Here is a 23441-nt window from a genome sequence, read left to right on the forward strand (position 1 = left end):
ATAAAGGATTCACAAGAAATGTCAGCCTTAAAAAGTCAGATTAGTTTTATCAATACAGACTCTTTACAATAAATGTAAGCCTTTACTAGCCAGGTTATAACACAATAGGTACTCCATCAAAATTGTAAGCCTTTAGTAGCAAGTTAATACAGAATAGGCACTTTACAAGAAATTTCAGCCATTTACAATTAACCCTTAAAGCGCTGGAGCTGAATTTTAAAGGCCTTTGCAAACAGTTTGGATCCAGATGAGACGCCACAGAACGTGGCGTCTCATCAGGATCCAAACTGTTTGCTATTCTGATAGTATTCTTTGAAAAAAATCGAAGAAAATGCTAATTTTAGAAATTCAGCAGACGACATTTTAGCAGATGACAAATTACCCAGCATGCAAAGGGTTAAGTTGTTGTACAATAGGCATTTACATTACAACCTTGCACTCCAATGACATTTGATAAAATTACCAAAATTGGACATGTAGGTAGACTCACATACCAAAATTAAGGTCAGTATCTAAAAGAGTTTTGGAAAAATTATGGACAAATATCATTTTAAAGAAGTCCAAGGCATGTTACTTTGTTAATATCAATGCACCAAAACCAAACTTGTACTTTATCTGTAAAACATATAGGTAGATTCAAAAATCAGGTCAATGTATCTGCAATAGTATATCACAAAATTCCAGAAAACTGTATCCTAGAGAAACAACCTATGGCCCGAAATTTTGCCAAAAATCAATGGAGCTGAATGAAACTTGCACTTGATCTGTAAGTCAATCTGGTAGACTCACACACTGAAATTCAGGTAAATGTCTGCAAGCATTTAGGAAACAAGAGGGCCAAGATGGCCCTAGTTTGCTCACCTGATCGGAGTCGGTTCATTCAATCTTTACCAAATGTCAAACTTGACCTAGATATTGTCCAGACAAACATCCTTGTCAAGTTTCATCATTATTTCATCTGCGAGTCATGATCAATGTACCTATGAAGTTTCATGATCCCATTCTTGAGTTATCATCCAGAAACCATTTTTCTAAGTTGAGCCACCATGACCTTGACAGCCATTGTGTGAATACGTTTTTTGGCACTGTGACCTTGACCTTTGACCTAGTGGCCTGATAATCAATAGAGGTCATCTGCGAGTCAGGATCAATATACCTATGAAGTTTCATGAACCTAGGCATAAGCGTTCTTGAGTTATCATCCAGAAACCATTTTACTATTTCAGGTCACTGTGACCTTGACCTTTTACCTAATGACCTGAAAAACTGTAGGGGTCATCTGCAAGTCATGATTGTTGTACTAATGAAGTTTCATGATCCTAGGCATAAGCGTTCTTGAGTTATCACCCAGAAACCATTTTACTCTTTCAGGTCACCATGACCTTGACCTTTGACATATGAAAATCAATAGAGGTCATCTTTGAGTCATGATCAATGTACCTATGACGTTTCATGATCCTAGGCATAAGCATTCTTGAGTTATCATTTGGAAACCATTTTACTATTTCGGGTCACCATTACCTTGACCTTTGACCTAGTGACCTGAAAATCTGTAGGGGTCATCTACGAGTCATGATCAATGTACCTATGAAGTTTCATGATCCAAGGCCTAAGCGTTCTTGAGTTATCATCCGGAAACCATTTTACTATTTCGGGTCATCCTGACCTTGACCTTTGACCTGAAAATCAATAGGGGTCATCTACGAGTTATGATTAATGTACCTATGAAGTTTCATGATCCTAGGCATAAGCGTTCTTGAGTTATCATCCGGAATCCATTTTACTATTTTGGGTCATTGTGATAGGGGCAACTTTGACCTAGTGACCTGAAAATCAATAGGGGTCATCTACGAGTCATGATCAATGTACCTATGAAGTTTCATGATCCTAGGCCTAAGTGTTCTTGAGTTATCATCCGGACACCATTTTACTATTTCGGGTCATCCTGACCTTGACCTTTGACCTGAAAATCAATAGGGGTCATCTACGAGTTATGATCAATGTACCTATGCAGTTTCATGATCCTAGGCCTAAGTGTTCTTGAGTTATCATCCGGACTCCATTTTACTATTTTGGGTCATCGTGACCATGACCTTTGACCTAGTGATCTGAAAATCAATATGGGTTATCTGCGAGTCATGATCAATGTATCTATGAAGTTTTATTATCCTAGGCATAAGCGCTCTTGAGTTATCATCCGGAAACCATTTTACTATTTCGGGTTATTGTGACCTTGACCTTTGACCTAGTGACCTGAAAATCAATAGGGGTCATCTGCGAGTCAAGATCAATGTACATATGAAGCTTCATGATCCTAGGCATAAGTGCTCTTGAGTTATCATCCCGAAACCATCTGGTGGATGGACGGACCGACATGAGCAAATCAATATACCCCCTCTTCTTCGAAAGGGGGGGGGGGCATAATGAGAAAACTGCCCCCCTCCCAGCAGCAGTTATTCAACTGGCCAGAACCATTTTTGAACTCAACTCTCGTATCAAGGAAACAAATGTTCTGAGCAAATTTCATGAAAAGTGGGCCAAAAATGTGACTTCTACTGTGTTCACTTGTTTTCACTACATACATATAGAGAAAAATGCCCCTCCCACTGGCGGCCATGTTTTTTCCAAGATCCCGACCATTTTCAAACTGGTCCGAGATATCAATTAAACCAATGTTTTGAAGAACTTTCATGATGATTTGGCAAAAAAGTGACTTCTAGAGTGTTTACAAGGTTTCTCTATAGCCAAATAGGGAAAACTGCCACTATATACATATAGAGAAAAATGCCCTGCCCACTGGTGGCCGTGTTTTTTCAACGATCTCGACCATTTTCGAACTCGCCTGAGACATCAATTGAACCAATGTTTTGACCAACTTTCATGATGATTGGGCAAAAATTGTGACTTCTAGAGTGTTTACAAGGTTTCTCTATAGCCAAATAAGGAAAACTGCCCCGCCCACTGGCGGCCATGTTTTTCAACGGATCGGAACCACTTTTGAACTCAACCAAGATATCATTGAAAAAAACATTTTGACAAAGTAACATGAAGATTGTTCATGAAATGTGACTTCTACAGTGTTTACAATGTTTTTCTTTTTTTTGACCTAGTGACCTAGTTTTTGACCCGGCACAACCCAGTTTCGAACTCGGCCGAGATTTCATTGGGACAAAGCTTCTGACCAAGTTTCATGAAGATTGGACAAGAAATGTGGCCACTAGAGTGTTTACAAGCAAATGTTAACGGACGGACGGACGGACATACGACGGAAAAAAACCGGTCACAATAGCTCACCTGAGCAATCTGGTGAGCTGAAAAACAATGGAAACAGAATGCCGGACATTCGGACGGACGGTGACACTACTTTACGCCACCCTATATGCTGATTAAACAAAATATTTGTCTGAAGACAAAGCTTACTGAATAAAAAAAAGTATTTATGTCTATGTCAACTTTTTGATTAAAACTGCATATACACACAACAGCTAAAAATTGATGTGACAGTAGCCATAAAACTGTAACCATGGTTATAATTTCTTTTGACAGAAATGGTACCCATACAAGTCTCCCACTTACTGTCCACCTGTTGCAATCACAAGCTTGTCATATTTAGCTGACGATCCATCTGCACATTTCACCAACTTCTCAGATGTACTAACATGTGTAACCTGCAGAGAGAAAAAGATATCATCTTGTACAACATGTTTGATTGGCCAGTCAAACACTACAGTGAAGAACGATGAGAATAGAGAACATATAAATAAGATTGAAACCCAGTAAAGGATTTTATTCTTATATCCAAGATTTTATACCACTAAACTTTTTTACTATCTATGAGGACATGAACTTCTGATTGTGAAACACAGCAATCTTTTTTTAAACACTGATTATGTAATGTAATCATATGGAAAAGTGTTACAAAGTAAAACATAATATTTTATTCCATATCATAAACAAAATATGTTATGCATAGGCAATTGTTTTTTTACCTCTGTCCCAAGTTTGACTGAAATGTCGTGGTTTTTGTAATAGTCAGCAGTTCGTAGAGCAATGGCATCGGGTTTAATGTCCATGGCCTAAAAAAACAAAAAACTTCTCTTCAATTGAACAATTTAACAAGATATGTGTTTGTCAGAAACACTATGTCCCCTTTTGAGCCACTTTGAAGCTATATATTTGACGTTTGACCTTGAAGGATGACCTTGACCTTCACCAGTCAAAATGTGCAGCTCCATGAGATACACATGCATGCCAAATATCAAGTTGTTATCTTCAATATTGCAAAAGTTATTGCAAATGTTAAAGTTTGGGCAAACAAACAAACACGCAAACAAACCAACAGACAGGGTAAAAACAATATGTCCCCCACTAAAGAGGTGGGGGACATACAAAAGTTTTCTACCTGATATGAAAATATCCCATTAAATTTTATAAACTGCTTCTGATGCAACATTTATGCTTTGATCAAATGGAATCTTTAAATTACTTAAGATACTGAATGTATATTCAAATATCTCATGATTGCTAAATTTTCATTGGAAAAGTTTTATATAAAACACTGTCCGCTAAACACTATTTTTCAATACTTAATTAAAATGTATAAATAGCTTTGAAAATGTATAAATAGCTTTGAAAATGTATAAAAAGCTTTGAATAGGGTAAGTCACTTCTCAACACTTTTGGTCATACTTGCATAAAAACAAAATGCATGTGGTGCTCTTAAAGATCAATTAATACAAGCTGTTGCTGCTATATAACAATTTCTTTCTGCCTAAGTTACATTACACTAAACACATAGATTGAAAGCAAAGTCTCACTTTACCAGCTGTAAATAGTAAAGAACATATGCAGTGCGTCTTCCTTGTTCAAACTCTCGAATCAATATACTTTGGATAGAAAAATGTAAACTATAATTACACTCAACAATGAAAAAACCACCTTGCTAAGTTTAATGCGATCATATGGCAGGTACTTCTCTCGAGTAACAATGGTTATCTCCCCCTGGAATCCTTCCTGGCGCAGTGTCTCTGCACACATGACTGACGCCGGGCCACCACCGATGATTAGCACACTCTTGTTGCCAGGCGATGCCTTACACATGGCCCTCTGACGCTTTACATTGGTTAGAGATAACTTGTCGGCTCGCACTTTGACCTTGCCCTCTGTCACCTCAACCTGCAATCAGATAAGAGTTTATGGGTCTTAGAATTATTATTTTCATTCATATGCTCAGATTTTAACTTGACATTGACCTTATAGCTATAAACAATATTATTCTGCATGAAAGCTCTCTCCACACTTTTACATACACTGTAACTCCAATATAGCGCGGTCAATGGGGTCCAAGCCGCGAAACAGCGTTATAACGGATCCGCGTTATAGGTTTTGAGCTCATTTACTGCAGGGCGCTATAAAAAAAAAACAGGTATAGAATAGCCTATAATATAGGTCATGTATATTGCCATGCTGTGTTGACGCAAATACATGCATATAAACCGAATCGTATCGATAACAATAACAGTATACATACCGCTTTTCTTATGTGAACATTTATCCGATAATCCAATTAAATTGCAACATTACTTAAAAAAAAAATAATAATCTTGAACATTAGTGACGATATATGTTTAAGAAATTCCTAAACACAACCGTACGCATATATGGAATTTTCAGTAGTGTTAAGAGTACAGTGCATTATGGGGCAGAGCTTTCATTGGACGAGCGACTTTAAATTTAGATTGAATGCAATACGACTCATGTACAAAAAATTGTTTTATTGGGTTATATGCATGCAAAAAACGTGTTTCCCAGGGACTTTTTGATACCGCGCGAAAATGAAAGTGAAACTCTGTTAACAATTGCCGGTACACTGCGTTCGCATGTAAATAAATCGTCTGCATTATTTAATTTCTTATACACGAACTGAAAGATTAAATGACATAATACTAAATTGATAATGAAATGACAGAAAAAGTTGTTTTATACAGTAGGCAGAATATTTCACAACCGCTCTTTTAATATAGTCAAACTGCAACCATATCAAAGTAAGAATGTTTCAATCGTTTTGAATTACTTGAATTGTATAACTATCCCGCTTGCACTTAACTTATGGAAATTATCGCTCAGATGAGGAATACATGTAACAAACACTGACACGCGAGTTTTTCACACCTTTATTGACATTACACAACAGATTAACACCAATTAGCTGTCGGTGTTGTTTAACCCCGAGGCGATTATATCGGTTCAACGGACGGTTGGATAAAGCAATCAACATGACTGTGATTGCCGCCATCTTTGAATTGTCTGAAAATACATGAAGTTGCATAATACGGATTTGAATCAGAAATCAAATGGAAGGTTGGAGAAAAAATGGGATCCAAGCACCCTCCGCGTTATATTGGATTCAGCGTTATAACGGAGCGCTTTATATTGGAGTTACAGTGTAATGTTAAGTTTATTAAAAATTGCACGATTAAAGATTAAGGAACAGTCAAACAAGCTGTACAATGCCAATATTTTACCCACAAGTCTGACCGTGACCTAAAAAACAAGGGACATGGGTCTAACGTGTAATGTGGTCTCCATGTAGTGAATGTTTTAAGTATATTTTTTTGAAATTGAATGATACAAGAAGTAACAAGAGGGCCTGAAAGGCCCAAAGTCATTAACCTGAGATACAAAGGAACTGACCTGTTTTATGCAGCCCAAGATATCATTAGAACAAATGCTCTGACCCAGTTTCATGAAGAGTGAACTATAAATGTAACTTTTCGAGTGGTAATAAGGTTTTACTACAGCCTTATCCCTGACAGCCATGTTTTTCAACAGACCAGAACTATTTTCAAACTCATCAATTATTATTAAAACCAATGTTCTGAACATTTTTCATGATGATTGGACAATAAATGTGAGTTTTTAAGTTTTTACTATACCCATATAGGGAAAAATGCCCTGGCCCCTGGCGCAATGTTTTATAACTGACCTGAGCCATTTTGAAACTCTTTCAAGATATCATCTAAACTAATCTATTGACCAAGTTTCATGAAGATCAGACAATAAATGTTGCCTCTAGAGTGTTAACAAGGTTTTAATATTGCCATATATAACCATATAAGGATGAATTCCCAGTCCCCTGGCGCCATGTTTTTCAACTAACCCAAACCATTCTGGAACTGTCCAAGATATAATCTGGACAAATCCTTTGACAAAGTTTCATAAAGATCGGACAATATGTGTTGCCTCTAGAGTGTTATATTTAACAAGGAAAATGTTGACAAATCATGATGAGCAACGGACAACGGACAAAAGGCGATCACAAAAGCTCAGCATGAGCACTGGAGCATCAATAAGTCATATGAATTAACAGACGTGTTTCACAATGTGTGTTACCTTATATGAAGGGACACTGTCAAGGCCAGGGAACTCTTCAATATCGCCATTTTTCACGTTAAAACATGCACCATGCCATGGACAACGAACCCTTCCATTACAGAGGACACCTGCACATACAATATCACATTGCTAGTGTAAATATTTTTAAACACACAAGTGCATACACAAACAAATATAAATTTTTCATTAAGCAATACAGGAAACAAACAATAATATAAGCAAAACGATTAATAGGTCAAAATATTTTACACACCCATGAGATGGGTTTTCTAGAAAGTGGCCTTTTGTTTGTTGTTGTTTTGGTGTTGTCATTTGTTTTTGTTGATGTTTTTGTTGTTGTTTCTTTCTATTAATGGCAAAATAGCCCAACAAAAATAACTGTACAAAAAACATAACAAGAGGGCCATGATGGCCCTGAATGGCTCACCTGACTAACCTTGCTTCATAAACTTAAATTTTATTAGACCCATATACAATCCCAAGCCAAATTTCATTAATTAATACATTCTGACAAAATTTCATCAAGACGTGATGAAAACTGTGACCTCTTTCATCTACACAAGGTTTTACTAGAATTGGCCCGTTGACTTAATTTTTGACCCCAGATGACCCATATACGATCCAAAATCAGATATTATCAAGATAAACATTCTGACCATATTTCATTAAGATCATATGAAAACTATGACCTCTATTGTCTTCACAAAGTTTTTCTATGATTTGACCTGGTGACCTAGTTTTTGACCCCAGATGACCCTAATACAATCCCAACCCAGATTTCATCAAGATTAATATTCTGGTCAAATTTCATAAAGATTAAATGACTGTGACCTCTACTGTCTACAAAAGTTTTTTTTAAATCTGACCTAGTTTTTGACCCTAGATGACCCAAATTCAATCCCAACCCAGATTTTAACAAGACAAACATTCTGACTCTATTTCATTAAGGTCTGATGAAAACTGTGACCTCTATAGTCTACACAAGGTTTTTCTATTATTTGACCTAGTGCCTAGTTGCTGACCCCAGATGACCCAAATACAATCCAAACAGGGCTCCCCTGGCCCAAAAATTTCTGTAGCCAACGTTTTAGCCAAATGGAATTTTGTGTAGCCAAATTTTAGAAACTGTAGCCAAAGTTTTAGCAAAGCATCTGCAGGGGTCAATGTTGGATATTTTGAAAATCCTGAACTTAAAGCTGCGGGCCAGGGGGCCGCAGGGCCCTCAGTGGGTCCAGTCGGAGGCCCCCGGAAGCTCCTGGATTCGACACATTAAAAGGGTGCCTGTACCTGTTCTGGTGATTCTATTTTCTTAAAAAAAAAAACATACACATATATTTGAAAATCTTCATGTATTTGATAAGGAACACACAAAAGTTAGTCAAAAGGCAATTCATTCACATGCACCCACTGTCTGGCATGGACTCGACTGCAGGTGTTGCTTTTGAAGAACCCGGTCAAACCTGTAACAGTCGTTACACATTATTATATTTTTCACACATACTTTAAAAAGTCAATAATACATGTTTCATAAATGCAGAATCAAATGTTTGTCACCATTTATATTCACAGAATCATGCTTCCAGAAGCCTCCACATTCACCTAAGAAAATTGGGTATGGTGGCTTCTGCTCAACAGTTAAAATTGAAAATTTCAGCATGGGTTCCCCTAGTTTTTATCCCAATCGTTTTGTTTGAATGCTAAATAATTGTATCCCGGTGTGACCCAAATTCGACGATGTAATGGTTACATGAAGCAATATTTAGCAAATAATTAAAGAAATAATGAAATGTTAAATAGCACAAAATAATAATTTTAAACTCGGCTGTATTACTTTGAAATGATTCCAAGACAATAATCATCCATTTAATCGATAAAAATAGAACATCGTCAAATTTGGGTTACGGTAGGTTGCCCATATTTGTTTTACAAAAAGTAAAAAAAAACATTTCTTGCTGCTGGGCTCATATGTTAAGGACAATAAAACATTTTATTTAACTAAAAAAGACCTGTCCCATTCAGCAAAAATGGCGTATTTGATCGTATTTTCAATTACTGTTAAAATTCTTTTCCTGTTATATGCTTTATTCAAAGGTCAAAATATTTTAAAAGCTCACAATCAATGAATCAAAGGTTATTAATAAAAAAATTGGCAAATTTGCTAGATCTATCTTGCCGATTTTTGATGCAAAAAAAACTAAACAATAAACTTTAGCAACAGAAAATACGACCAAATTCGGGGTGTTAGTTTAAAAAAAACAAGGGACAAAATTGTCACAAAACCAGGTTTTCATTGTGAAAAAAATATGATAAAGGGAGACTACTCAAACTGAACTTTTGAAATGAACAAACAAAATTAACCCCCTTTGTAAGTTTGTTTTAAAATAAATCTTTTTTTAGTCGTGGCGACCTTGACATTGGAGATATTGACGTGATTCTTTCGTGCCACACACCGTCCCATGATGGTGAACAAATGTGCCAAATGATTTTAAAATCTCATAATGAATGACATAGATATAGCCCAGACAAGCTCATTTATGGCTATTTTTTACCTTTGAACTCAAAGTGTGACCTTGACCTTGGAGATATTGACGTAATTTTTTCGCGCGACACACCGTCTCATGATGGTTAACAAATGTGCCAAATGATTTTAAAATCTCACAATGAACGACAAAGTTATGGCCCGGACAAGCTTGTTCCGCCCGCCCTCCAGCCCGCCAGCCAGCCAGCCAGCCCGCCCGCATTCGCCAATCTAATAACCAGTTTTTTTCCTTCGGAAAACCTGGTTAATAAAAACCCTACCTGGTTGGTCTAGAAGGTTCTTATATTCTTTGTGATTAGGATCCTCTGCGTGGAGATGAAATGCCTTCTTCCCACAAGACTGATAATTTAGGGTTTTCTTACAAACTTCTCAAATCGCTTTTCCACAAGCTTCCACTTTTCTCAACCAGTTCACTCCCCGCCCGTAGACTACAGCGTAGTCTTTCTCGTGTAACCATTCCCAGCGCCACTTATTTTATGCACCTTCAAGATCTTTCACCTTATATCCAACAGGCAAGTATCTCGTTGCCATTTTTGTCAACTTGAGTCTAAACACAGCTTCCCATTCGGCATTAAATATATGCAAAAAGTACTCAAGTTGATTTAAATCGGCAGCAATCTTTAATCTTTAATCAGATGTAATTGTTTATTTTAGCCGCTACGATGTACAATTTGTTTTCACATCAGTAATTTTTCTCGATGACCGGTGTGTATACCGACTGCGTATCAATTTTTCAGCTCAATAACACGGCGATGTATAGAAGCACAGTCTACAGCTGAAAGCGGTTAATATCTGGGACTGCATGTCAGGAAAAAAATCAATACCGATATTTCGCATTGTTCAATAATTAAGCAACGATTAATAACACTTATCCTTCATGGATTTTCATGAAATAAAAACCATAATAAAGAAAATTTTATTCTCTTTAATCTGATTTTTAAATTATTATAATACACTTAGTGAAAAACAATTAATTATGCTGTTAAAGGTTTTTCTATTATTTGACCTTGTGACCTAGTTTTTGACCCCAGATGACCCATATACAATTCCAACCCAGATTTCATCAAGACAAACATTCTGACCAAATTTCATTAAGATTGGATGTAAAATGTAACCTCTATTGTCTACACAAGGTTTTTCTATTATTTGACCTAGTGATCTAGTTTTTGACCCCAGATGACCCAAATACAATCCCAACCCAGATTTCTTCAAGATAAACATTCTGACCAAATTTCATACAGATTTCATGAAAAATGTGGAAGATTTTTGAAAGTTTTCACAAAATAGGCAAAAACGAATAAACATGCAAAGTTCAACGAGCTCCTGCGGCCATGTTTTTTGACGAATCAAATTCTTTTGAACAACTTTTTCAGGGTAGCCTTCAAAGGTCATCCCTGTGAAATTTTTTTAAAATCTGATGAGCGGTTTCTGACAAGAAGATTATTTAAGGTTTTTACCATATATTGGTTATGTGATCAATTTTTTTTTAACAATTCTTTTGTCCCATGACCTAGGGATGCTCCACATGAAATTTAGTTGAAATTGGCTCAATGGTTTAGTAGAAGAAGATGTTTACAAATTGTTTACAGACAGACAGACAGACGGACGGACGGCCGGACGCCGGACGGTGAGTGATCACAATAGCTCACCCCCAGCTATCGCTCAGGTGAGCTAAAAAGCAGACATAACCACAATATTATTAAAACAAAATATTCAGCAGAAAAAAAACTCCACAAAAAGTCACAATAAATAAAAGCCATGTGCATGTTGCACAATCCTTATAAAAATGACCTAGGTCAAAAGTAACAGTAATTGACATGTACAACAGCTCTGGCTATACTGAACTGAACTAAAGGGGGGTGGGGGGGTGGAGGGAATTATAAAATTGCAAATTGGTGAGGCCTCCACCTGTATCAAATATTATGAAAACTTTTAGTTCTTTGATATCTGATAAGATTCCTGACAGCACATGATGTAACTATAATATTTGATTGGGAAGAAGTACGCTGGCTAACTCAAACAAACTAGTAACCTGAGTTTGTTCATATATTCAAATAACGCTATAACAAGAAATATTAATCAACTTAATGCCTGAAGTTACCACTTCATGAATACAGCCTTGACATATTTTAAGTACATATTAACCAGTAATAAATCAAAGAAATAAAAAAGGCACAGTAAATTAGAAAACATACATTTTCAAACTTTAAAGAATGCAAAAAAGCTCAATACAGTTGATAAAAGTCTAATTCTGCTGTCTGTCAATACCAACATTGTAAAAAACAATCTCCCAGGTCCCTGGCTAACTAAGCAAACAAACCAGTAGTTAAAGTAACTACTGGGCTATTGACAACACAGCTCTCTACAAGTATTTTAACCATTTGCATGCGGGGAATTTGTAGTCTGCTAAAAGGTTGTCTGCTTAAGTTATAAAATTAGCATTTTCTTCCAATTTTTTCAAAGAATACTATCAGAATAGCAAACAGTTTGGATCCTGATGAGACACCACGTTCTGTGGCGTCTCATCTGTATCCAAACTGTTTGCAAACGCCTTTAAAATTTGGTTCCAGCGCTGAAAGGGTTAAGCCATTTTTCAATTACAGAGTTAGCGCTGAAAGGGTTAAGCCATTTTTCAATTACAGAGTCAACATCTACATGAATTATTATTCAACCCCATGTCTGTTTATCTCATTTTGAAATATGGATACGCCACTGTTTAAAATAAAACAAACATATTTTTCATAATTTAAACTAGTAGGGACTTCAACTATAGAAATCTATGTTTTACACATAGTATTATAAGTTCATACATTTGATAAAAGGCATTAAAATTCAATATGTTTGGTAAAAATTTGGGTAAATGCAAAATTTCAATGTTATGAAAATGACCCTGCCATTAACAATCATGAAGAAAATGTGATACAGTGAGACTGGAACAATAAATAGGGGTTTTCATTTAGAAATCATGTAAATTCGTTCATTCTTCTCAAAATAACCTTTTTTTCACGCTCATGATGCTAACTTAATTAACATGGTTGTACTTGTATTAGAAAGTTAACTACATAAATTTGATTTAACTAAAGAATTCAGCAAAAATAGATATACCTGGGTATCTAGGGTTCTTACATGTCGTATACAAGAAAACAATACTTAAGTAATGTTGAACCAACAATACTTAAGTAATGTTGAACCTGAAGTTAATTATTATCTTGGCCACAAGGTCAGGTAAATTTGCACATTAAAATAAATGCCAAGTCAAACCTTTGGAGAGTGGTGCCCCATAGTGTGAGCACTTAGGTCCTATGGCGTAGAAGATGTCCCCTTCCCGTACCAGCAGGGCTGTCCCCACCCCACCCACATCCACCTCCTTCATCCTGGCGGGGGAAACAATCAATTTCATCCATGATTAGAATGCAGTGGGAAAACTGGGCTGCAGACAAGTGTGTCAAGTGTATAGTAACGGTGTTCCCATGACAAATCTCATTCATTTAAACTCAGTTATTAAAAAAAGAGCAAGGTACTTGCATAACTTTTCCTGTTTTTGGGTTGGACCATGCTTCCCATTCAGGGGTTCATCTTTAAGCCATACAGTGCAAGGTGAAGTTGGCACAATATTCATAACAAATAAGCAACTTTAAATCTGAGCAGCAAGTGTTGCTTGATTTTCAACATTTCAACAGTATTTCAGTCATATCAGTTTGTTTATACCTTGCTCTACAGTACAAGACCTCTTACTTATGCCAGTAACTTACAGCTACCCTACATGAATCAGAGGTGGGTGTGATTTGCTGTCCTTTGATTTATCTAGCCAGGCATATCAAACCAGCAATCCTCAAATGTGTACTTAAGTGCTTTACCATACTACCAACAGTGAACCAGCAAACCCAATGAAACTCAATTATAAGTACCATCTTATCGCACAACCTCTACTTACTCCCCAGACTTGAGGTCATTGACATTACAGACAACTGCCTCCACTTTTTCTGTTGCCATGGTAGCAATTGGTTGCTCACTGGTCTGTGATTGTTTAGCACCTGCAGCTCCTGAAAACAAAACACATCCTTGACCCTTTGCATGCTGGGAAATTTGTCGTCTGCTAAAATGTTGTCTGCTGAATTTCTAAAATAAGCAGTTTCTTTGATTTTTTTATAAAGAGTACTATAAGAATAGCAAACAGTTTGGAACCTGCTGAGACACCATGTTCTGTGGTGTCTCATCTGGATCCAAACTGTTTGCAAAGGCCTTCACAATTCGGTTCCAGAACTGAAAGAGCTTATATTAGCAAAACTGATCTAACATTGCAATTTGATTGACCGTGTTCTAATCTTATGACGAAATTGTAACAATTTTGCTCTGACATTGTGTTGAAGTCGATGAATTTAAATAAAATTGATTATGTGTTCTGATCTTACAATAAAATTTGATCACCTGTGTGTTGTGAATGTAGGATGAAATGTGACTGACAACTTGTGATCAAATATGATTGACAAATTGTTCTGATCTTAAAAATGAAATTCTATCAACAATGTATTCTGATCTGACCATAACATTTGATAAACAATAAGTTCTAATCTTACAATTAGATTTGATCAACAATAAGTTCTGATCTATTGATGAAATTTAAAGGACAATTTGCTCCAATTACAGGTTGAAATTTGATAAGATTATTGTATTCTTCTTATGTGTTTATAATCTCATGATGAGTTTTGATCAATAATTTATTCTTATCTTACAATGTCATATGGTCTGACCTTCCATGACATTCTATCATAGTTTCACCCAACAGCTTAAAGTGAACCATAATCTAAAAATTGATTTATACTATACTGTGAGGTATCTTACAGGCACATGCTTTTATTCCATTAAACAATTGATGCCATACACATGTCCTAACTGTATCAGATTTACAATGAAATATCTTAATATAGTGTCTCATCTAGCTGTTTGAACACCTGTATTTTTTGTATAAGTAAATTTTTTGAAACTTTTATTTGTATTTTTGTATTTAAACTTTCTGACAAAAAAATCATTTTAAAGTGTCTGAAAATTTAGAGTTATTGCAATATTCCTTTTCCAAATGTTAACAAGACTATTGCCAAGCAACAATCCCCTACCGGGTCCACCATTGTTAGATTATTGTTTTATTTGTTGCCATAGTAACCAGAATTTTTGATGTAGGAACAAAATGAAATTATGTGCATAATCTCCATATTGCCATCTAACCATGTTTCAAGTTTCATGAAAAAATATGAAGAACTTTTAAAGTTATCGCAGGATCCAGAAAAGTGTGACAGACTGACGGACTGACAGACACACAGAGCGCAAACCATAAGTCCCCTCCGGTGAAACCGGTAGGGGACAATAAGTAAAGAAATAATAGCAATCACCAAAAATTATCTTGAAAGAAATGTATAAGTCAATACAAAATTCAACATGTTTTTTTTATCATAGAATTGTAAATAATTTGTATTGCAAATAATTCTTATAATTGCTAAAAATGACAGCAGTAATTGTGTAAAGTGCACAAGTTGTCTGCTCAAACTTGAGAGATTTAATAAATGTAACATGGTCATTATTAAAGTATGCAACAACAGTTATAATGCAATTGCATAATTACAAAAAGAAACATTTACCTTTTTCTGATGTCCCATATGCTTTTCTATACATAGTTGTAAAATGTTATAACTTTATTTTAGCAAAATATCTAATCAACACAGATTTATCACATAAAATAAATTAAACTTCTCAATGCAATCGCCACTCAGTTCTGTGATACCCTCCTACAAATTGGGCCTATAAATAAAACAGGTCTAATATTTACTTCAATCATAAATTTTAAGTTCCAAAATTAAACTTGTGCTCAACGTGTAAGCTAACAGGATTATATATATATATATAACCATAAATTATTATGTTTATGTTTGGTAACATTTTCGTACTCTTTACAATGACATCAAACAAAACATGCTAAACCTAACCCTGCATAAATGTTCAAATTTTCTTTTTATTGCATGTTAACATAAACAAACCAGTCAAGCAAATTTCTAAAAATAACTGAACTGGTTGAACCTAAATAAAATAATTTAACCCTGTTCAAAAGCATCTGTAATGAATAGGCTAGTTTAATGCTACATGCTTTCAAAGCCAATAAGAAGTCATATGATCAATGTCATCAAAACAGTGCAAAACTTAACTATTATCATGTTTAATATAAAACTACTTACAATTACAATATTAATTATGTGTATCAAATCTTTGCTTAAGACAAAACTATTAATTGATAGTGATAAACAACATGACAATTTGAAGTAAACTATATGCATTACAGAAAGCAAAAAACATAACAGGACAGTAACATATCATTTCATTCCCATAACAAATAAACCATTAAAAGTGAAATAAACATTCATCACCTTCCCTACACAAATCCCAGTTAAAATGCTATAAATCTGTTTAGAGTGTTCAATACTACTAGTAAATCACTTCATGGTGGTTTATCTGGCCCCTTGAGTCAGATGTGTTCTAATTTCTGTCCCAAAATTTATCATAAGATTTATATTGCATTCTGATAACAATATTTTGATTGCATTTCTCAAACTGCCACATACCATTTGTGATATATAGTGTAATTAAAGGTACTGCTATATCCATTTACATACACACAATAAATAACAACACATAATTTTTTCATGATATTGAAAAAAAACTTTTTCAAATTGAGTAGCTTATATTTCTTTGCAAAAAGCCGTTTAAATGATCACAAAAAGATTGTGATTGCTTTGAAGATTTTAAGTATGTTACTATACAATCCATGGTTCATAAGAACATCCTAAACAAAATTCAAGTTCTTATAACCAAGGACTTTGTAAAGAATCTCAACACTTTTCTAGAACTTTCATCAATCTTAATATCCATTAAAATTATTCATTCTAAAAGAGAAGATGCAAAAAAAATAGTCATAGTACCAGCAAGGGCACATAACTATAATTATAAATACAATTAAACATGTAGTTCCACTGCCTGTAAAAAAATCAACAGCAAGGTTTATAAAATATTAAATCTGTTTTAGGTTGCCTCCATTCATCTTCATTTCATTCACATGGATAAACATGTAACATGTCAGGTCATTTGTTATATATTCATGTAGAGAGACAATTATTTATGCATAAGCATAATTATTTTTGCCAGCTCAAAACATGTAGTTGACTCACTTTCTAATTTAATTTCTTTCTTTAATGATGAACATGTATCCATGTCAAACATTTTGTTGATAAAAATAATATATTTTTCCTTGTATAATGTTTCAAATTACATGCAATACATACAATTTGTTATCAAAAATTACTTTACTCAGTTTTGTATCCAGTAGGGATAAATATAAATTTACACAGAGTGGAACTTGTTCTGTGTAAAAATTACTTTCTTAATTTATTTTTTCAGTGACGTATACACATTCTAGAAAGTTTTAACATATTATTGTATAAGAATTGATTATGTTTGTGAAAATCCTTTGTTCTACAAACATGGTGCACTGAATTTGTATTCCCATATATAATATGTGTCTTGTTCTGACAAAACTGGGCATAATGCATGTGCGTAAAGTGCCGTCTTAGATTAGCCTGTGCAGTCCACACAGGCTAATCAGGGACTACACTTTCCGCCTAAACTTGATTTTCGGTAAAGAGGGACTTCCTTGAAACTAAAAATACCATAAAAGCGGAAAGTGTCGTCCCTGATTAGCCTGTGCTGACTGCACAGGCTAATCTGGGACGGCACTTTGAGCACATGAAAAAAGCCCAGTTTTCTCAGAACAAGACACATATAATGTCAATTACCAAGAGAATGTGGGTGTTCTGATTTCTAAAACCTGGTGATCCAGCCAGAAAGAATGTACACATGGGTAAAAGTTTCATATCACATTTAAATGCTGAAACTAATTAATTTTTGCCTATTTTCTTCATCTCCGATGGTGCCCAGATATATTTTTAATTTCATTTAAAAAATCGATTCCCATCAAATCATTCATTTGCAGTTAAAAAATCAACTACAGCTTTATCACAGACGTGACATATACCTCTACATGCCACATTGACACAGACTATTTTGCATGCTGGCAGAACAATACAAGAGAATCTAATTTATGGCGATTTTTAAGAATTATTATGCCATTATCATTTATGGCCATTTTGACCTTTGAACTCTTGAATTCTTTCGCATGACACGCCCTCCAATGACAGTGAACAAAATTAATGTACAGAGTCATTTTAAAATCTCACAATGAATGACATAGTTATGGCCCTGACAAGCTCATTTATGCCCTTTTTTGACTTTTGAACAGTGTGACCCTGACCTTGGAGATATCAACGCAATTCTTTTGCATGACACATCATCCAATGATTGTGAACAAATGTACTGAGTTATTTTAAAATCTCACAATGAATGACTTAGTTATGGCCTGGACAAGATCATTTATGGCCATTTTTGACCTTTGAACTCACAGTGTGACCTTATAATTATTGCAGATATCTACGTTATTCTTTCACATGAAACACCATCCAATAATGGTAAACAAATGTGCCAAATGATTTTAAAATCTCACAATGAACAACATATTTATGGCCCAGACAAGCTCATTTATGGTCAATTTTGGCCTTTGACATTAAAGTGTTACCTTGACCTTGGACATATTGACGTAATTTTTTTGTGCCACACACTTTCCAATGATGGTGAACAAATGTGCCAAATGATTTTAAAATCTCACCATGAACAACACAGTTATGGCCCGGACAAGCTCATTTCTGGACATTTTTTACCTTTGAACTCAAAGTGTGACCTTGACCTTGGAGATATCGATGTAATTCTTTTGGGCGACACACCATCAAATGATGATGAACAAATATGCCAGATGATTTTAAAATCTCACAATTAACAACATAGTTATGGCCTGGACAAGCTCATTTATGGCCATTTTTTACCTATGAACATAAAGTGTGACCTTGACCTTGGAGATATTGACGTAATTTTTTTGCGCGACACACCGTTCAATGATGGTGAACAAATGTGCCAAATGATTTAAAATCTCTTAATAAACAACATAGTTGTGGCTCAGACAAGCTCATTTATGGCCATTTTTGACCTTAGAATTCTACGGATGACCTTGACCTTGAGATATCGCCATAATTCTTTTGCGCGACACACCTTCAAACAATGGCAAACAAATGTGCCAAATGATTTTAAAATGTCACAATGAACGACATATTTATGGCCCGGACAAGATCATTAATGGCCATTTTTGACCTTTGAACACAGAGTATGACCTTGACCATATCAACGTAATTCTTTCGGGCAACACACCGTCCAATTATGGTGAACAAATGTGCCAAATGATTTTAAAATCTGACAAAAAAACACATAGTTATGGCCTGGGCAAGCTCATTTATGGCCATTCTTGACCTTTGAATTCAAAGGATGACCTTGACCTTGGAGATATCGACGTAATTCTTTCGTGCAACACACTGTCCAATGATGGTGAACAAATGTGCCAAATGATTTTTAAGTCTCACAATAATCAACAAAGTTATGGGCCGGACAAGCATTTGACATTTGAACTCAAAGTGTGACCTTGACCTTGGAGATATAGAAGTCATTCTTTCACGCGACACACTGTCTAATGATGGTGAACCAATTTACCAAGTCATTTTAAAAGCTAATGATAAATGACATAGTTATGGTCCGGACAAACTTTCGGTTATAAACGCACTAAGTGACCCCGTGACCTAGTTTTTGATCCGGCATGACCCATATTCAAATGTGACAGAGATATTATCTAGATACAACTTCTGATCATGTTTGGTGAACATCGGATAAAATTTCGTGACAGACAGACAGACCGACAAAATGATTCCTATATAGTCCCCATTACCAATGGTAATGGGGGTAAAATAATATTTTTTTTAGGACTGAGTACGAAATTAAAAAACCTTTCATCGCCATAAAAAACCTGAGATCTTTTTGTATCTGAACCAAGTTAAGATTTAATTGATTGTGTGTGTAGCTTCGTGGTAACACAGTAACACACACATTTTGTACTTGATGGTTTGCAAATCGCAAGTTTAAGTCTTTGATGTACAGTTTTCTGCTATCTTCTTGTTTGCATAGGAGACCCAAGATAACTTCACACCAGTTGCAAAAACACACAAGGTGGAGTCTTTATAATAATGGCCATAAAACAATGAACTCCAAAGCACTCAATAAAATATTCACCACAAATACAAATGAACTGAAAACGTGAATAAATGCATTTGTGTATAGCATTGTCCCAGGTTACACTGCTGTCTTCATACGCTTATCAGGGACAATATTTTCAACTTACCTGTTCAAACGATTTCTTCTAAACAAAAATCTAGTTTAGGAAGAGAGCATTGTCCTGATTAGCCTGTGGGTATGACACAGGCTAATATAAAACCATACCTTTCACACATGCATACAGCTAGGTTTCCCAAAAAGGGGATGAAATATTTTAGTCAGAATCTGAGACATTTTCTTATGTTCATTTTAAAGTATTTTTGTAAAAGTAAGACATGTGTATGTAACTCAATATCACTTTTTATAGTATGTGTAATTTGAAGTTCACCCCTAGCTAGATTCAGCCAGCGTCATGCATCAATGATAAATCAATACATAACAAGGGCTGTTTGTAAAACATGCATGCCCCCCATATGGGCTGTCAGTTGTAGTGGCAGCCATTGTGTGAATATGTGTTTTGTCACTTTGACCTCGACCTTTGACTTGAAAATTAATAGGGGTCATCTGCCAGCCATGATCAATGTACCTATGAAGTTTCATGACCCTAGGCGTAAGCATTCTTGAGTTATCATCAGGAAACAATTTTACTGTTTTGAGTCACTGTGACCTTGACCTTTGACCTAGTGACCTGAAAATAATTAGGGTTCATCTGCCAGTCATGATCAATGTTCCTATGAAGTTTCATGATCCTAGGCGTAAGCATTCTTGAGTCTAGAAACCATTTTACTGTTTCGAGTCACTGTGACCTTGACCTATGACCTAGTGACCTGAAAATAATTAGGGTTCATCTGCCAGTCATGATCAATGTTCCTATGAAGTTTTATGATCCTAGGCGTAAGCATTCTTGAGTTATCATCTAGAAACCATTTTACTGTTTCAAGTCACTGTGACCTTGACCTTTGATCTAGTGACCTAAAAATCAATAGGGGTCATCTGCCAGTCAAGATCAATGTACCTATGAAGTTTCATGATTCTAGGCCTAAGCATTCTTGAGTTATCATCCGGAAACCATTTTACTATTTCAAGTCACTGTGACCTTGACCTTTGACCTAGTGACCTGAAAATCAATAGGGGTCATTTGACAGTCATGATCAATATACCTATGAAGTTTCATGATCCTAGGCCTAAATGTTTTTGAGAAATCATCCAGAAACCATCTGGTTGACGGATGGACCGACAGACCGACGGACCGACATGTGCAAAACAATATACCCCCTCTTCTTCGAAGGGGGGCATAAAAATAAAAACAAAAACACACATTCTAATATCAAAACCTGCAAAATACTAATTTAAATTAAATTAAATAAAATTGAAGATAATGTGAAAATAAAAAGTGATCCTTAGCCAAGTTTGAGTAGTATAGTTATACTGTTAGATAAATGGTATCTAGTTGAGGCCAAAATATTTAACATTCAAAATACTTATGTGTGTGTGTATCAGGATGTTTTTATCTTACATACTTTTGTTACTAGAAACAATTAAGTGCTTGATATTTACAGATTGAGATATCCCCATGGTTCTCATATTTAAATGTACCTTAGCTATTCCATTTACTTATGATGCAGCATTCAGACCTCATTTCAGTTTGTAACACATACAGAAATAATCAAAGCGCTGAAAGCACTACAGTTGTTCGCTTTTTGAATGTATTTAATACTACTTTAATACAGTCACAAAATATTTAGTCCCACTTGTTAATTATTAGGCCAATGGAACGGCCACAAAAACAAGGGCTGTTTGTAAAACATGCATGCCCCCCATATGGGCTGTCAGTTGTAGTGGCAGCCATTGAGTGAATACGGTTTTTGTCACTGTGACCTTGACCTCTGACCTAGTGACCTGAAAATCAATAGGGTCATCTACCAGTCATGATCAATGTACCTATGAAGTTTTATGATCCTAGGCCTAATTATTCTTGAGTTATCATCAGGAAACCATTTTACTGTTTTGAGTCACTGTGACCTTGACCTTTGACCTAGTGACCTGAAAATCAATAGGGGTCATCTGCCAGTCATTATCAATCTACCTATGAGGTTTCATGATCCTAGGCCTAAGCGTAAGCGTTCTTGAGTTATACTGACTAAAACCAGAACCATTTTGGAACTTGTCCAAAATAACATTGGTTTAAATCTCAGGACAAAGTATAATGAAGATCGGAAAATACATGTGGGCTCTAGAGTGTCAACTAGGTTTTACTTACACCATATAAGGAAAAATCCCCCACCCCCTGTTGACCATATTTTTGAACCAACCTAAACCATTTTCCCACCTTTCAAAGGTAATTGGGACAAATCTTCTGAGCAAGTTACACGAAGATCAGAAAAATAAAACAAGTATTAAAATGGCAAATGTTTATGTCAAAAGGCTGACTTGTGAGCTAAAAAAAAACATGGAAACAAGATGTGTTTGTGAAACACAATGTCCCCCTATATGATGTTTGACATTGTAGGATGACCTTGACCTTGTGAAGGATGACCTTGACCTTTCACCACTCAAAATGTGCAGCTCCATGAGATACACATGCATGCCAAATATCTAGTTGCTATCTTCAATATTGCAAAAGTATTCATAAAATAAGCGATTTGGGCCACATATATTTGACCTCTGACCTTGAAGGATGACCTTGACCTTGACCTTGCACCACTCAAAATGAGCAGCTCCATGAGATGCACATGCATGCCAAATATCAAGTTGCTATCTTCAATATTGCAAAAGTATTCATAAAATGAGCGATTTTGGCCACAATTAATTGACCTCTGACCTTGAAGGATGACCTTGACCTTGACCTTTCACCACTCAAAATGTGCAGCTCCATGAGATACACATGCATGCCAAATATCAAGTTGCTATCTTCAATATTGCAAAAGTATTCATAAAATGAGCTCTGACCTTGAAGGATGACCTTGACCTTGACCTTTCACCACTAAAAATGTGCAGCTTCATGAGATACACATGCATGCCAAATATGAAGTTGCTATCTTCAATATAGCAAAAGTTATTGCAAAATGTTAAAGTTGGCGCAAACAGACAGACAGACCAACAGACAGACAGGGCAAAAACAATATGTCCCCCACTACTATAGTGGGGGACATAAAAAGTTATAACCCATTCAGTTAAGCAAAAAGATTAAGAACTTTTACAAGAAATGTGACCATGTATAGAATGTATATTTTCAACTATAAATTTCCAAATAATTAAGTTT

At 35.5% G+C, this 23441-nt stretch overlaps 1 protein-coding gene across 7 annotated transcripts in view; it reads right to left on the bottom strand.

Moving 5' to 3' along the window:
- Window positions 1-23441, bottom strand: part of LOC127832535 (apoptosis-inducing factor 3-like) — an 82446-nt gene that overhangs the window by 33559 nt on the left and 25446 nt on the right. For 4 of the 7 annotated variants that reach the window (XM_052358061.1, XM_052358054.1, XM_052358049.1 and 1 more), the window contains 6 exons: window positions 13869-13977; window positions 13196-13308; window positions 7393-7502; window positions 4939-5175; window positions 3990-4076; window positions 3577-3668 (listed from right to left, as the gene is read on the bottom strand). In XM_052358061.1, coding sequence (XP_052214021.1) covers window positions 3577-3668; window positions 3990-4076; window positions 4939-5175; window positions 7393-7502; window positions 13196-13308; window positions 13869-13977 — 748 coding nt within the window. Of the gene's footprint in view, window positions 1-3576; window positions 3669-3989; window positions 4077-4938; window positions 5176-7392; window positions 7503-13195; window positions 13309-13868; window positions 13978-15567; window positions 15735-16347; window positions 16481-20404; window positions 20542-23441 lie in introns of those variants that run through there. The other 3 variants (XM_052358093.1, XM_052358084.1, XM_052358068.1) reach the window with 3 other exon arrangements.

Source organism: Dreissena polymorpha, chromosome 1 (genome assembly GCF_020536995.1).
Source record: "Dreissena polymorpha isolate Duluth1 chromosome 1, UMN_Dpol_1.0, whole genome shotgun sequence".
NCBI lineage: Eukaryota > Metazoa > Mollusca > Bivalvia > Myida > Dreissenidae > Dreissena > Dreissena polymorpha.